The 16258-nt window shown below is 46.5% G+C and overlaps 1 protein-coding gene across 2 annotated transcripts in view; it reads left to right on the top strand.

The window, feature by feature from the left end:
* Positions 1–16258, top strand: part of TMC7 (transmembrane channel like 7) — a 950504-nt gene that overhangs the window by 447876 nt on the left and 486370 nt on the right. For both annotated transcript variants that reach the window (XM_069647142.1, XM_069647143.1), the window contains exons 8-9: positions 3679–3852; positions 3957–4102. In XM_069647142.1, coding sequence (XP_069503243.1) covers positions 3679–3852; positions 3957–4102 — 320 coding nt within the window. The remainder of the gene's footprint in view (positions 1–3678; positions 3853–3956; positions 4103–16258) is intronic.

The following is a 16258-nucleotide window of genomic DNA, read 5'->3' as shown; positions in this document are numbered from 1 at the left end:
GCAGAAACCCTGGCCCCCCTGTTGGCAGCAGTATATGAGGAAGCGTCTGAGCGTGGGTCCCTTCCTCACTCCTCCCTCGAAGCCAATGTCATTCTACTACACAAATCAGGAAAACCACCGGAAGAATGCGCCTCGTACCGCCCGATCTCACTGCTTAACCTGGACAATAAAATCCTTGCCAAAATCCTAGCGAATAGATTGATGCCCCTGATGCCTGCCCTGGTGCTAGCTGACCAAGCGGGCTTTATACCAGGCCGCAATACGACCTTCGGCATCCGAAGAATGTTTGGAATCATCGAGGCTCTTGACCCAGCAGACCAAGCAATTGCAGTCCTGTTAGACGCAGAAAAGGCGTTCGATTTGGTGGAGTGGCCGTTTATGTTCCTGATTCTCACCAGGATGGGGTTGGGAGCTCGCTTCATCAAGCTCGTCTCCCTCCTATACACCAATCCACAAGCTAACATCGTAGTGGGCACGGCAAAATCATCCTCAATAAACCTACAGCGTGGCACAAGACAAGGGTGCCCGCTTTCGGCACTAATATTCGCTCTGGTAATGGAGCCACTAGCCTCTAATCTGCGGGTACTCTGTCAACAGAGGGGTCTCATCGGCCCACACAAGCTCATAGTATCTCTATACGCCGATGACGTGGCTCTATATATACAGGACCCAGAGGTTAATCTGAACCCAGTCATGCAGGAAGTCATCAAATTTGGGGCGGCCTCCGGATTGAAAATCAATCATTCAAAATCAGTAGTCTTCCCACTGACCCGAGACACAAAACAGTTTGCCGATGACTTCGGACTCACGTGGAGAACCGCCGGGATTCGATATCTGGGGATCCAGCTGTCGCTGGACCATCAAGTAGTGTTCCGAGATAACTATGAAGCGGTGCTCAAGTCCCTGCACGACAAGGTTTCTCGCTGGAAGACAATCCCACTGACACTCTGGGGCAGAACCTCATTAGTCAAAATGGTAGTGTTGCCAAAATTACTGTACCTCTTCAACAATACACCGCTTTTACTACTGAAATCCTTCTTGAAAAGGCTCAAAAGCTTGGTCCTTGAGTTAATCTGGGCTGGCAAACCAGCTAGAGTGGCGTATACGATACTGACACTCCCCGTGTCCAGCGGCGGCCTGGCCCTCCCTGACCTTGAAAAATATTTCTGGGCAGCCCAAGCACAGTACCTCAGCCACTGGTATGCAACGCAGACAATCCGCCCTCATGTACAGGTGGAACGAGCCCTGGCGACTCCCAACTTCCTGACTGCAGTGGTCTTCGCCCAGCTCCCCGTTCCCAATCGCACGATGAACATGATGCTCACAACATACAAGGTTTGGAGGACTGTGGCGAAGAAGTAGGGGGTGCACACAAGGTACTCTCCCCTCTTGCCAGTCACATTTATCCCTGGAATCCCTCTGAGATCAGAGAAAGTGTTTCACCATTGGGTTGATAAACTGCATATACGATCCCTAGGGGATCTATTCACAGAAGAGGGTTTCATGACACCAGACCAAGCCAAACAGAAAGGGGGCAACACTGCGCTAAATGTGTTCTTCTACTTCCGAACTCGCTACACCCTGCAGACCCACCTGCCAGACTTCCCGCGTCAACCACCTACGTGGCAATTGCTGCACAATGTCATCCAAGCACAAGGAGACGGCAGGTTGGTGTCGCAAATATACAAAACTCTAACCACTGGAACACCCCCCGTCAACACTGGGGCGAAAACCAGATGGGGAAAAAGCGCTAAATACAAATATAAAAGACGCAGATTGGAGCTACATATTGAATCAGACTCAGAAAATTTCACTCAACTCCCGGCTCAAACTTATTCATTTCAATTTCCTTCACCAAACATACTACACACCGGAAAAAGCTATCAAACACCATCCTGACATCCAGGCAGAGTGCAAGAGATGCGGAACCATAGCCGCGAGCTTTATTCACTTGGCATGGGAATGCCCTGAGGTAGCCCCCTTCTGGAACAGGGTGCTGGATACGTCAACGGCAATCGTGGGAGAAGCAATACAAATGAGATGCACGGGAGCCCTGCTGGGGATGACCAGACTGCTATCCACTCCTTTGAGGAAACTGGCCGGAGTCCTACTAACACTGGCCCGCAGGAGAGTCGCCCTGGCATGGGGCCGTGACCCCCCTCCGCGCTACAGAGCCTGGCGAAAGGACCTACTCTATTACCAGGATGTAGAGGCAGACTTCATTAAACTTCTTCCTCAGCACGCGCGCCCACCTGACATCTGGGGCCCGCTGATAACTTTTCTGATAAATGAAGAAGAAACTCCCTCAACAGGCACTTCGGAGCCAGGCAACGCACCCTGATACAGTCTGAAGTCAGGGCAATAATCCCTGGTGCGAGGACTCAGTGGGGCGAACTGTTGCCCACCAGTATATCTGCCTTGTGGCGGCGGGGGGGGGGGCGGGGAGCACGGGGAGGGGGATGGAAAGGGTCTGAGTCAACGGCGCAAAGTTGATAATCCACCCTAATGTGGGTGTGTAATTGTTCGGTGTGTTAAATACCAAAAATAAAGGTTTAAAAAAAAAAAAAGAAAACATGACATTCAACGGTTGCATGGGAAAGATTTGCTTTTCTTAAAACCCAATGCTCAGCTAGAAAGTGGACTGCTTTCACACTATTGTTTCCTGCTTTCAGGATTTTGTGTTTTTATTTTGATAAGGCAGCAATTCCAAACCTGCATTTCATGCATACTGTTCCTTCAGCCAATGAATTTTAAAATGCTTTTTTTTCCCTCTTTTCTTTGGGCATGAATTGTTTATTTTCTCTACCGCTCATTTCACTCTGCTCTATCTGATGAAGAATCTATGGGACTGCAAAACCTAATGATTTATTCCATCTCTGCACAACATTTTCAGTTAGTCCAACAAAAGGTGTCAAAACCTGCATTGTGTGTGATACTAATGCTCTAAAAACTATTATTTATATGCATGTGGCCCACCAAAGTAATACTCATAAGCCGAATGCCTTTCAATGCAGAATTAGTTGGGGCAGCATTATGATGCCTGATGACTCCATTTACCTCTTTGAAATCTTGAGAGAATAATAGTTGGGATCTCTATCAACATATGTGATGGCATGGACATACTGGGAGGTTGAAAACGTTTTAGCACCAGGACCCTCGATCTTAAAAAGTAGGCCTTGGTCTGTGAACTCTTCACTCATCATATTTTCATTCTGGACTCATGCGCCTAGCATGTCGAAACTTCAAGGACCACCCTTTGTTCCAATGTAAAGACCAACTATAGAATTGTTGTCGGGTTAGGGCACAGGGTGACTTCACCATTGATGACATGGGAGCTTAATTGTACAGTCATTCCTCTTCCCTGACCATGATTTTCGCTCATGTTTTTGAGCTCTCACCCTCTTCAGTTACTCTCGTTAAATACTCTGTTGGTTGGACTCTGAAACTTCTACAAATGTGTTAAATGCAATCAATGAGCATAGGCCATTTTGGGTTTTTACCAGGTATGTCAAATGTATGTGACGCTTTACTAATTAGATGGGGAGATTTTCCTGGAGACATTAAATATACATGTGATGAAAGATTTGCTTCATTCTCATTTGACAATTTTTTATGTTATTGCAAAGGCCTTGTATGCAAGTACTCTATCCGTGTAACTCACATGTTTATCATTTACAGACTGACTTAGGCGAAGAAAGAATAAGACAGAAAATAGCTGAAAGAACGAGAAATCAAACCATATATATCTACTTCATTAGACTAGCATTAAATGTCATCGTTCTTTCTGTATTGGGAGGATGCTTCTATGCTATTTACAGAGCAACAGTCTTTTCTCAAGGATACAATAATGCTGTAAGTACCATTGAGCCACCCAAATTGAAAACCTTAAATAAATGTATATAGATATTTTGTTTCTTTTTTTTCCCTCAACTAAATGTTTCATATTTTTAACACAGGGAACTGCTGTGGTGAATCTTATTGTGGAGTATTTACCTTCTATAGTGATAACCACAGCCAACTTGATCACTCCTCTTATTTTTCAAGCGATTGTTCGTTATGAAGATTACACACCTGCTTTTGAGATCAGATTTACACTTATGAGGTATGTATTAAATTGCATTTTCTCAAAGTATTGTGTTATTTTGGTTTTTGTCACTAGTCTTGAATTGACCTCTAGATCATCTCATGATCTCCGATTCAACAAATAGTAGCTAAGTAATTGCTCCATCTGTTTGATTGCTCAATCACATCTGATTGTGTACTTTGAAGTGCCTTGGTTATGACCATGAGCCCAACTGTAGATGCTTTCTCTGTCTGATGCCCCCCTAGCTTATTGATTGTAAGAAAGCCTTTATCAATATTGCTAGCATATTCTCCATTTTTGTCTGCCCTTCTATCTGATGAGTGTACAAAACAGGGCTAGGTCAACTGGGCATGGAATGTTGCAAGACCTATTGCTTGAAGTTGTGTCACTTGTCGGGGTGATTTTTCCGGGGGCTGGCAGAGCCGTCCGCGGACCTCCGGGGCTGGGGGGCCCCAACTCCTCCCGCGTCCCAAAAGGAGTATGAGACACACCCAAGAGCAAGGTAATAACTGCTGTTTATTAGAGTAATGGCAGGGATACGCTCAGACTGTATGCATCCGGAGAGGCTCTCGTCGTTGGTGGGGCTCGCAGGCCCTTTTTATAGCATTATGACGTGCTACGTGTCACCTGGGAAAATCATCACAAAACCTGTCGCCACTTCGGGTTGGTTCCCCGAGTGGTAGGGTTAATATAGTTACCCTATGGGAAGAAATATTAGTGGGTAAGGACGGGTCAGGTGGTACACTTGGGCTGTCCCTAACAGTTGCTACATCGGAATTGTTACAAGGGGACCCTTGGTGATTGGCTAAGAGTAATGGCGTCCGTGATGAGCCCCCTGTATTCTGATTGGTTCTCCCGCGAGCCCCCAAGCCTGGGACCATGTCAGGAAAGGAAGAAGGCGATGGATATGGCAGGGGAAATGTGCACAAAATACACAGTAAACAACCTTGAATATAACAACGTGCATTCAATACCCAAGACTCGTGTATACCACTATAAGAAAAGGAATGTAGGGTAAGCACTTAGAACCTCCTTATGACTGAAAGGAAAGTCGGCAAACTCCTTACCCACTATGCTATTACAGATACTGACAGCGCTAAGCCCACATAGAGGGCAAGCAGGGACAGAATCTGTAAGCTGACACTCTAGACGGTACTGGATAAGGAATTTGGAAACAGTACTCACAAGGACCGGAATGACCACATGAATGCCAGTACTCACGAAGACCGGAAAGACCACTTGGATGTCCGTATTCACGAGGACCGGAAAGACCACTCAAAAGTCAGTACTAACCCACAACCCTGTAAATCAAACAAGAACCCAGAATGCAGTAAAGGCAACGAGTGAGGATGACTAAATACCTAAACCCAAGTCAAGAGGCAAGAAGGAATAGTACAGTGTGGAAAACAAAAGATAATCACACAGGAGCTAGTTACAACAGCTTCCCACACCTAATAATAAAATAGGAAATAAATGTAAAAGTGTAAAGGAAAACATGGCATGGATCCCAATAGAAGGCAAGGATCAGGAGCAGTGAAAACGATTTCAAAAGGGAAACTTTCCCACCCATCCAAGGTGAAAAGGCAGGAAACTAAACCTGTAAAGGAAAGATTAATGCAACAAGTCTTTCAGTAGCAAAGGGCAATTTCTAGGAAACAGTGAACACAGGCAATTGGGCTACAGCAAAAGGAAAGCTCAGAGAAAGGCTGCCTGCAGACAGAGAAAGGGAGAAAGGGATTTCCAAAAGGCAGAAATCAATTAGGCATACAAAATACGAATTCCAGGACAAGGAACAAGAAACACTAACTAGAACTGGGCACAAAAACTAGGAACCAGGAACAAGGGACCAGTCACGACAGGAACGCTGCAACAATGACCAGCGCTGGACTGAAGCAGACTGAGGCTTTTAAAGCTGCTTAACGAGCACACCCCTCAGGCGTGTCGCCTGCTGCACCTGCAGCCACAGGTGTTGCCTATCCTCCACCCAGCCTTGTCCTGCAAGGGAGGAGGTGAGGCAGTGAGCCAGGCATTCTGGGAAGCATAGTCATTTGATTATAGTAGCAGTAGCATGCTGGCTGCCAAAAACCTGGGATGGATCCGGAAGGGAAGTAATTTGGGAAATAAGGTTTTAGCGCTCCCAATTCATCAGGACACTGTAGCATAAGGTTTGGAGGAAATGTCCAGTAGGGAAGAAACCCCAAAACATGCCCCCAAGTGGCGGGAACGGGAGCGAAGGGAGCGAGCCGTGACAGACCATCGCCGTTCCCAGCTCGCGGTGTACCTGGCATTGGCAACAATGTCCAACTATGTGTTTGTGGCGGACAATGGATAGGTCTGCTTAAGGGCTGGTGAGCATGTCTTTCCCATCGCTGTAGGTGTCCGACTTGCTGCTTCGTTGTTGCAAACTGTGTCCGAGACGTGGGACCGTGGCGACTTTCTGTCTCGTGAGCTTGGCATCTTGTCAGTTCGGCTTGGTCACGTGTGGGGAGACCGTAGCTGGAGCAGAATTGTGAGCATTAGATTTGTATTTTTCGGCTCTGAGGGCTTGGTACTGGCAGGTATAACCTTGGCACTGGGAGCGCAGCATGTGGGTTGCAACATCGCGACCTTGGCTATGATCTCTCGTTGGGGGCTGGTTCTGTATGGTCAGCACTTGCATTTTCGTTCTGGGAGGATTTTTGTCTGGGAGGCTCCTGCCTGGGCACTCTTACTTGCAGCCTACTTGGGCCTAGTTTCTGGGTGGCAGTACATAATCCATAGTATGGAGGTCACGGAGTGACAGAGTATCACAAGCAGTATTAGGTATACATGGTGGCGTCTTCATAGGGATAGGTAGCAAGAAAGCATCAGCAAGCATATACACGAGCTCTTCAGGCGTCTTGCGTTTCTGCGGTGCTGTAGAATGCCTATGTGAAAAATAACGACGATGCTTGTCTGTGGGTGTGTCAGTCACCTACATCATAGCACTGAGTATGTTCTTCATGTGGGTTGGTGTGTGAGTGACCGGTGTGCATGGTGGCATGTGTTTTCTTGTCTGTTGGCTATGTCGTCGTGGCATCTCTAACGATGATGATTTTCGTGGTTGGTGTCTAATCGAGCTGGTCCATGGCGCAGGAGTCGGCCTGATCAGGGCGTGCTAGTAGGCATGCTCCTCATATGTGTATGCCTTTGAAGCAGGATACTTTGTCATCTGGTAAGGAATGGAATTGTTTGAACTCCTTTCGTGGGGGGTGCTTGGGCCTTGACCCCCTAGGCCATGGTCTGGATGAGACTGGAGGGAGGGTGTTTTCCCATTCTCCTACTTCAGTCCCCCCTCTGGTCGACTTGTCGACCACAAAATTATAATTTTTCTTATCTCCTCTTACTCTCCATACTTTCGTTATTCCAGCCAGGTGTCCATAGTGGCTGACATGATCTTCAAATGACCAATACATATAGACGCAGCCACCACCGGGTTTGCAGTAGACCCACTTTCCAACATAGCTCTTCGGGTTCCTTGGGTTTTCTACCTTCACAGATGGTGGGTCCAAGTGAGTTTCAAGTATTTGCTTGCGCAACCTTTCTCGTTCTTGTATAATGATGTCTGTGTGCTTGTCATTTTCGGCTTGTAGTAGGGCGTGCATGCCGACCATTTCCATCATTTCATCCGTTGTACGTGCTTTTCTTGCTTTCCAAAACCTCATTCCTATTAACACAGCCATTCCCAGTATTATGCATCCTACTATTAATTTTAGTCCATCTGACAGCCATGATGGCATCCATGACCATAAAAATGAAAACCAGTTGCCATCTTTCTTCACTCCCTTATATTCTTCTGCCATCTTTGAGTGCATCATGGCAAGTTGTGATACTGCCTCAGTAAGTTTTCTATTGTCTGCGTCATTAGCAGGGATGAATGTGCAACATAATTTTCCAATTTTTGCACAAACTCCTCCTTCCATTGTCATAAGGAGGTCCAGCACATATCTATTTTGTAGTGCTACCATTCGTACAACCCTCAATTCTTCTTTTATTGAATTGAATCCATTGACAGTGGAATTTATTGTCATCATTAGCTTCCATCAGGTGATTTGGAGCCATTTTGCATTTGCATATGCCTGCAGTCCTGGATGTATTATTGATGAGAAGAACATTGCTGCTCTGCTTTACCTTCTTTAATCGCCACAGATCTTCTCCTCCTTTTATTCCCTTCGTCCATCTTAGGGAAGTTGCCCAAGTTGACATGTTTCTGAGGCATAACCAGAGATGGTACGTTGACGTGTACCATAGTGCATATTCCATTCCAGGATGGTGGTAATCTGTGGTATGCCTTATCTACGCAGGCCCAATAGAGGTCCATTAGAACTGCTGTGCCTGCACCCCCCTCAGGTATCAGTACTGTACTTTTACAGTTGTTACTTTCAACATCGCTGTTGTGTTGATAGCACAGAGTGGGTGCAGTTAGCGGTAGGATAGTTATTGGGTCTTTGTCTTTCTCCAGCCATGTTAACAGTGGTATGCTCTTTATCCATTCTGTCAACGTTTGTGGTTTTTCATTCATTCTGTTCACGTTTTCATTTGCGAAACCACTAAATCTTACCATTTGTGGAAGAAGCATAATACACCACTGCTTCTCAATAAATATAAAGCCTCTGTTTCTACTCATAGAAAGGCTATTTTTAAAGCCAAATCTAGATTCTTTAATGACAGAATTAATAATGCACAGCACAACACAAAGTAGCTCTTTCGCATCCTGAAGGAACAAGAAAGAACTAACCACATTACTCCAGATAGTTCTATCCCGGATGATGTTACCTGGTGCAATGTTATGCAACAAGCCATGCATAAAAAATTAGATACCATCAAGGAAAATATACTAGAGAAAAGTAATAACTTAAACCGCACTAAGGTTACATCTACGGATTGGTCATATCATAGATCACCTACTATTCTAATTTTTAATCTATCTCCTATAACGGATAAGGACCTAGAAACTATTATTAACCAACTAAAGCCCACAAGAAGTAAAAAAGACATTCATACTACTTTGATAATTAAGACCTGTGCCCCTTCAATTACCTCGATCTGTCAATTTGTTAACACTTCTATATCTACCGGCACGGTCCCTCAAGAACTTGAGAAATCATGGGTCATGCCAATTCTGAAAAAACCAGGGCTATCAGTCGATATGCCAAATAATTATCGACCCATTACCAATAGTGTTTTTACTTAAGATTCTTGACCGCGTGGCTTATATACAAATCGCAGATCACCTAAAGGCCATCCTATCCTTAACGACCATCAGACTGGATTTCGGGTTGGATATGGCACTGAAACTGCGCTACTTGAACTCAACTCCAAAATGATGGCCCGTATGGATAATAAGGAAGCATCTCTTTCCGCGGCCTTCGACCTGGTGGACCATGAGATCATGGCCACCAGGTTGTGTGAAGTGGCCAACTTTTCCCCATTGGCCTGTATATGGGTACTGTAATTTCTCAATAATCGAGATAGTAGAGTCTTTTGTCGCAATGCGGAATCTGAACCTATTGTAACAACTTGTGGCGTTTCACAGGGTGTTTGCACTTCTCCCTGTTTTTACAATATATTTACGGCTCCTCTGTTCGCAATGCTCGATTATGAGAATATAATATTTACCAACTACGCGGATGATACTCAATGTGTCATCCCGCTCTCTGGCTGCCACAGTGACGATGAACTGGCTGCCCACAGAGTCTTTTCTCTAATTGAAACCTGGATGGTCTACAAGTTAGCATTGAATAAATCAAAAACCTAATTGCTTGTCATAGGCTCACCACATACCATTAATAAACTTAGGCCACAGTATGAGAACTCTCAGTTGGGAGAAGAATCCATTAAACCCCTAAAAAAAGTGAAAACCCTGGGAGTGACCTTTGATCAACACATGACCATGAAACAGCATGTCAGTAGTCTTGTATCATCAGGTGCATACTACATTAAACTGTTAGCACATCTAAGGCCTTGATGTCACAGGATAACGCAGAGACTATTGCAAGAGCAATAGTAGGCTCAAAAATAGAGTACTGCTCTAGCCTTCTCATGGGAATCAATAAGTCCGACTGTAATAGGCTGCATGTATGTCAAAATGGGGCTATTAGAGCCATCATGAAACTTAAATATAGAGACCATGTGACGATGGCAAGACGTGAGCTCCACTGGCTGCCGGTGGCTTCTAGATTTCTATTTCGAACTCTGACTATCATACACAAGTGTAGATCTGGAAACATGCCTGGATACCTACAACAGCTTTTATCCATAAGAGGTAATGTGAGAACACGAAGGTCGAATAATCTGCACCTTCTGTCTGAACCAAAGTGTCACACTGTCAGAGTAGCCAATTCAGCCTTTGCATTTAATGGACCAAGGGCTTGGAATGCCCTTCCTTTAGAGATGAGATCCATTGACTCTCTAGAATCATTTAAGAAAAGACTAAAGACCTAGCTTTTCAACTGAATGACCCTGAGACGCTCCTAAAACGTCTTCTGCTGTGGTGTTGCCCGATGGATACTCCTCTTTTGTTATCTGTTGTTTTTTGTCATGTAGTGCCCTCACGCCTTCGGGTTCATGGCTGCGCTATATAAATGTATTAAAGTAAAAGTAAAGGATGTTACCATTTTGCTCCCCACAACTCCCTCTGTCCATCCTTCATTCGTGTATATCTTCCCATATATTACTATCAGTGGTCTTTCCCAGCAACCTAGTTCACCAGCATTTTCGCTTGCATACCAATCACACGGCAGGTATTTTAATGTCACTTTCTTGGTTTCTCCTTTTTCAGGACCATCCGTCACATATCGGAACCCTTGAGGATGATGGCGGTAGCTATTGTACATCATAAGCGTTTTGATGGAGTTATTTTCATATGGGTATGAGTCCCATGTCTTCTACTGTCCCTTGAAATCGTCCTTTTGTTTGGAACATTGCCAGATACATCAGGCATTCTGCTGTCTTTGCTGGCACCTCAGTAGCTACAAATGTCCTTGATGCGCTCATGGCGTATGGGATCAACGAGCACACATAGCAGTTGTCCTTGGTTGTCTGCTTACCAATTTTGGACATGTGCTGATACCACATGTTGTTTGAGACGTGTGCTGAATCTGTAAGTTGTGTCAATCCCATTATCTGCATACGTGCTACGTTTAACCCTTTCCCTGTTTATTCTCGTTCTGCTTGTACCACCTGACACCGTACCTGTTGCAGCCGTGGTGGGGGGTTCATTAGTATGGGGTGCAGCCATGACACATCGAGCATAGTGTGTCTGCCAGACAGAGGCAGCAAGTAGACCAGTGATAAACAACACACCTATAATTTTTATTACAATAGCTAATATCACCAGCATTTTCCTCTTACCTTTGCTGCGGTCCTGCAGTTATTGTCTTTGACGGTATAGTTGTCCGCCTGAAAATGTCTAAAAATGTGCGTTAATTTGTTAGTTTTGTTTAATCAAGCTCTCCCTATCAAATAGTCGTTTAATGCCCAGGCGAAAAGCTGTTCCCACGCTAATCTGTGACCTATCTCTCAGAGCTGGTAAGTGCTCGTGGAGATGTGGAAATGATTGTTCTATGGCCAAAATGAACGTGTTGTAGTACACCCGTATTCTTCTCTTTTTTAAATATTTTGGTATTTTTATAACGTATACAAATTGGTGTGACAGTGCTTCAGGGGTGTTGTCGTCTGTGGGCAGCATTTACCCCTGGGCAAAACGCAACATTAATTCCTCAACTTTTCTTTATACATAAACAGTTGTGCGCAGTACCTGCATGTGCGAGACAAAAAGAGAAGGAGAACATGCACGTGTCTACAAGTGTGGTCTAATATTACAGTTTGTGAGATAATGTCCTTTATTTGGGTAGTGGCAGGGGCGGGCTGGACGGGGCAGGGTTTTATTTGATCTGGGATCTCGTGACCATGGGGTGGGCTGTGGGCGATTGTCCATTTGAGTCCTTGGTAGTGTCTGTTATTTGGGAGGGGATAGGGGCTTTATCGCAGTCATCTTTGGTTGCTGTTGCTGCCGTGTTGTCTTCTGTTGCTGTTGCGGTGGCCCTGTCATCAACGCAAGGGCGGGTCTGATCTTTGTAGGGCTTGACGTCATGCAGGTGATTCCAGACGTGCTTATCTGTCAACTTTATTGCTCTAGGAGCTGCTGCTTCCACCCGGTGGGGCCCTGTAAATCTGGGGCTATTCCACCGTCTGTTAAAATTGCAGAGGAGAACGCTGTCTCCTTCCTTAACAGTCCATTTTAGTGGTTGTTCCTGGTCCTCGTTTATTTCTTCTTGAGTGTTTTTCGACCCGCCCCGCGTGCACTCGAGCTGTTGAGAGATAGAGGCGACACTATTAATCAATGAAGACACATATTCGTACATTTCATCACCAAAAACATTTGCAGAGGTATCATAATAGGTCATGGCCCTCGATGGTGGCGTTAGTGGAAGGTGCATCTGACTTCCAGTCACCACCTCGTGGGGTGTGAGGTGGTGATCTGACCCTGGCTTATTCCTTAATTGAAACAGGGCCAAGGGGAGGCAGTACAACCAGCTTTTCTTAGTTGTCTGCTGAATTTTTGCAATCTCTTCTTTTAGGAGGCCGTTCAGGCATTCACAAACACCATTAGCCTGCGCGTGGTATGCACATGCAAATTTGTGTTTAATGCCAAGTAGTGCAGTTATGTGTTGGAACATTTCATTGACAAAGTGCGGGCCATAGTCTGACCGCAGCACCTCACAAACCCCCCATCTAGGGAAGAGCTCCCTCACCAGGAACTTGGCTGCTCTGAAGGCGTCTGCATGAGAGCAGAGTCCAGCCTCTATCCACCTTGAAAATGGGCACACTACCACAATCATTTATCTGTGTCCTTGACATACATTGATCATGTCAACGTAGTCGATGTGTAGGTGCAGAAAGGGTCCTTCTGGCCGGGGTATAGTACCTTTGATCACTTGCAGCGTGTGACCGGCCGTGAAATGTTGGCAGGTTAGGCAATTGCTGATAAAGTTTGTAACGTGTGAATTTAGCTCGGGACAGAACCAGGCTTCCTTTATTCATGCTGCAATCACTTCCTTTCTAATGTGTATTGGATGGTGTAGCTGAGCCAGGGCTGTTTTCAATAGGGCTAGGGGCATCACTACTTTGCCTGTATTATTCTGACGCCATAATGCATCTGTGGGGGACATTGCGCACCCTCTTTGACCCATAGCTCCTTTTTCGCCATGGGTGCTGCTGCCTGTAATTCCATAATTAGGGATGTGTGTGTACCCCTCCTTCAACAACATCTGTCTTGCCCCTGCCCTCCCCTAATCTTTTTGTTTTTCTGGGAGGGTCCAGATCTCGCCAAAATATGCAGCATGTTTGGCATGTGTGTCTGCTGTTTCATTACATTTTGAGATAGGGTCATCCCCGTTAGTGCGGGCTTGACATTTCACCAGGGCTATTTCTGTAGGGTCATTAATTACTTCAATCAGTTCAGCAAGTAGGAGGGCATGTTGTACTAGGGTTCCATCTGCTCTTCCGAACCCCCTTCATTGCCATTTTATTAACCCTGAGTGCACTGTCGATGTGACATATGCACTGTCCGAATATATTGTTACCCTCTTGTCATTGCTCTCTTTTAGTGACAAAATTAGGGCCACTAGTTCTGCTGCTTGTGCTGAGAAATGCTGTGGTAGTTGAACACATTTTAGTGGTACATACATCCAATCCTCTGTCAAACGAACCACTGCTGCTCCTGTCCTTGGTACCCCATCACTCTGGTCAATTGTTGAGGACCCATCAATGTACATTATCTCTCCCACTATAGGGCATTTTCCTCAACTTTCCTTGCGCTGGAGTATATTTCAATGGCTTGCCCCAGTTTTCTTCCCTCCCCCGTGCCTACCTGTGTGGTGTTTAAGTCTATCGTGCCCGTCGCCGCCGCCCCCCTCTGGTAGCTATCTGTAGGGGCGTATCGTGGAGGGCTGTATGTGGGATTTGAGTACCCCTCAGCGGCTGTTAATTGTTGTCTGGAGGCCTCTCTTAATTCTGTTACTGGATACAACCCTCCTTCTTCCTTCTTTACTACCTTCGCCAGAGGCATATCTTCTGTCCCTTCCTTTTTCACCTCCACTTCTGATACTGCAACCGATCCTTCTTTCTCCCTCTTGCCCTATTCTGTGCACAGTGCATTGCTGCGTGCCGTGCCTACACCCCCTCTGTTCTCCTTCTCCTCTTTATCCTCTGTTTCCTTGCTCCCTTTCTCCTCTGTTGCTCCTTCCATAGTAATCATTCCCATTGCCCCTGGCCTGGCTCCCTGGAACATCTTCCATAAGTTAAACACCTCTATATGGTGAGCTAATTTCTTTCCTTTGTACGTGTTGTGTATGTATGTCAATAGCGAGTGTTGGGTGCATGAGTCAAAGCTGCCGTTAGGCGACCACGGTGTTAGTTTTTTGTTGTCTGTCCACTGTGTCCAGTCAATGCTGTACTTTATAATTTTCTCCTTGTGTGGTGATAGTGACGTGCAAATGTGCTGGAGCGGTGTAGTTAAAGCGGTTCCTCTCACTCCAGTGCCCGACCCGTAGTATGTGGCCATATTACAATTTGCTTTTCCTTGATATCAACCTTTTTTACCTGGCCCCGTAAATTGGGGACTAACGACTGTCTGCTGAAAAGTAATACAATTGCAAGTATACAGTTCCTTCTCTTTTATTATTTGTTCCTCTTGATGTCACTAGTATGGCCCCCTGCGGCCGTGGCGCACAAAGCCCCCTGCGGCTGTGTGCCCCGTGTGGCGTGCTTTTAGAGCCGCCCCACCTTCCTTTCTTCGTCTACCCTCTCCCTCCCCTTTCTCAACCCCCTTGCCGAGCATGACCAGCGTTCTCCGTGCGCGGCCACTTCTCCCTTTTTCGCCCCTCCCTTATCGAGTGCTGCCGGCGTTCTCCGTGCGCGGCCTCCTCTCCCCTTCTGTCCCGCCCTTTCCCACTTCCTGTCCCCCGGCCACCCCTTGATCAACACGAGATGGTCGCAGTGTCCTATACAAGCCCTACGGGTGATGTCACCAACTTCTGCAAACTATTATCGGTAAGAAAACTTTATAAAATCAAAGAGCGCGCGGTATGTTTTATCCCTCTTGTCCCCCGTAAACCTCACAGCTGTCTTCCCACTTCGTCGAGAGTGGAGGATACAACAATCAATTAACTTATTACAATCAGACTACGCACGATGCGTCGCCTCGCGTGTGATACGCCCCCCCCCTCTCTCGGGGAGCTTAACCAGCCAATCGTCTTCCGCACTAGGGAACAAAACTACTTACCTCCTGCGGGGAAACTTCATCTACCTAACGAGCTTCAACACTCAATTAGTAGGGATCCTCGTCTACTCATTGATCTATAACGCCAATTCATAGGAATGCCACACCCCTCCCCTACATGTGCCCGTGATCTGGTCAAATCAGTGCTTTCTAACAACTACATGTGGTACCTTTCGGCTCCACCCAATTCACTTTGTGACGTGGTAGACGACGGCCCTCGTGCCTGTCCAGCTACCGCTTACTCTTCAATCACCACTTACCAAATCTTCTACAGCACACTGTAAACACCTCCCGCCACCCTTATCACAATTCCTCCCCCCTCCCACACAACATTACATTGCTGGTTGGGCCTGTCATACTCGCCAAGTCCTCGTGAACCGGGGCCGCTCGACCGCATGCACCCCCCCAAAGCAGCTTGCCATCTCTCCTCGTCTGGACCACATCTGGACACTCGCCAACCGCGAGTGGGGATACTTCTCAAGTCGGCTCCCGAGGGCCAATATCCGGATTGCGCTGTCCGGTCTTCTTGCAGCGCGATGGTCCTGTAGTACTCAAAAGGGGGCAACGGCAGAGGGGGCCGCGCTGCCGGGTTGCCTCGTTGCAAGAGGCCTTGGAATGATGCTCTCAGGGTAATAGACCTCAAACAGATCTCAGCAGTGCCTCCAACTTGTCGGGGTGATTTTCCCGGGGGCCGGCAGAGCCGTCCGCATACCTCCGGGGCTGGGGAGGCCCCAACTCCTCCCGCGTCCCAAAAGAAATATGAGACACACCCAAGAGCAATGTAATAACTGCTGTTTATTAGAGTAACGGCAGGGATACGCTCAGACCGTATGTATCCGGAGAGGCTCTCGTCGTTAGTGGGGCTCGCAGGC

The sequence above is a fragment of the Ambystoma mexicanum genome, chromosome 2q, assembly GCF_040938575.1.
Source record: "Ambystoma mexicanum isolate Mex_15411 chromosome 2q, UKY_AmexF1_1, whole genome shotgun sequence".
Taxonomy (NCBI): domain Eukaryota; kingdom Metazoa; phylum Chordata; class Amphibia; order Caudata; family Ambystomatidae; genus Ambystoma; species Ambystoma mexicanum.
This window is presented reverse-complemented; position numbering and strand designations above follow the sequence as displayed.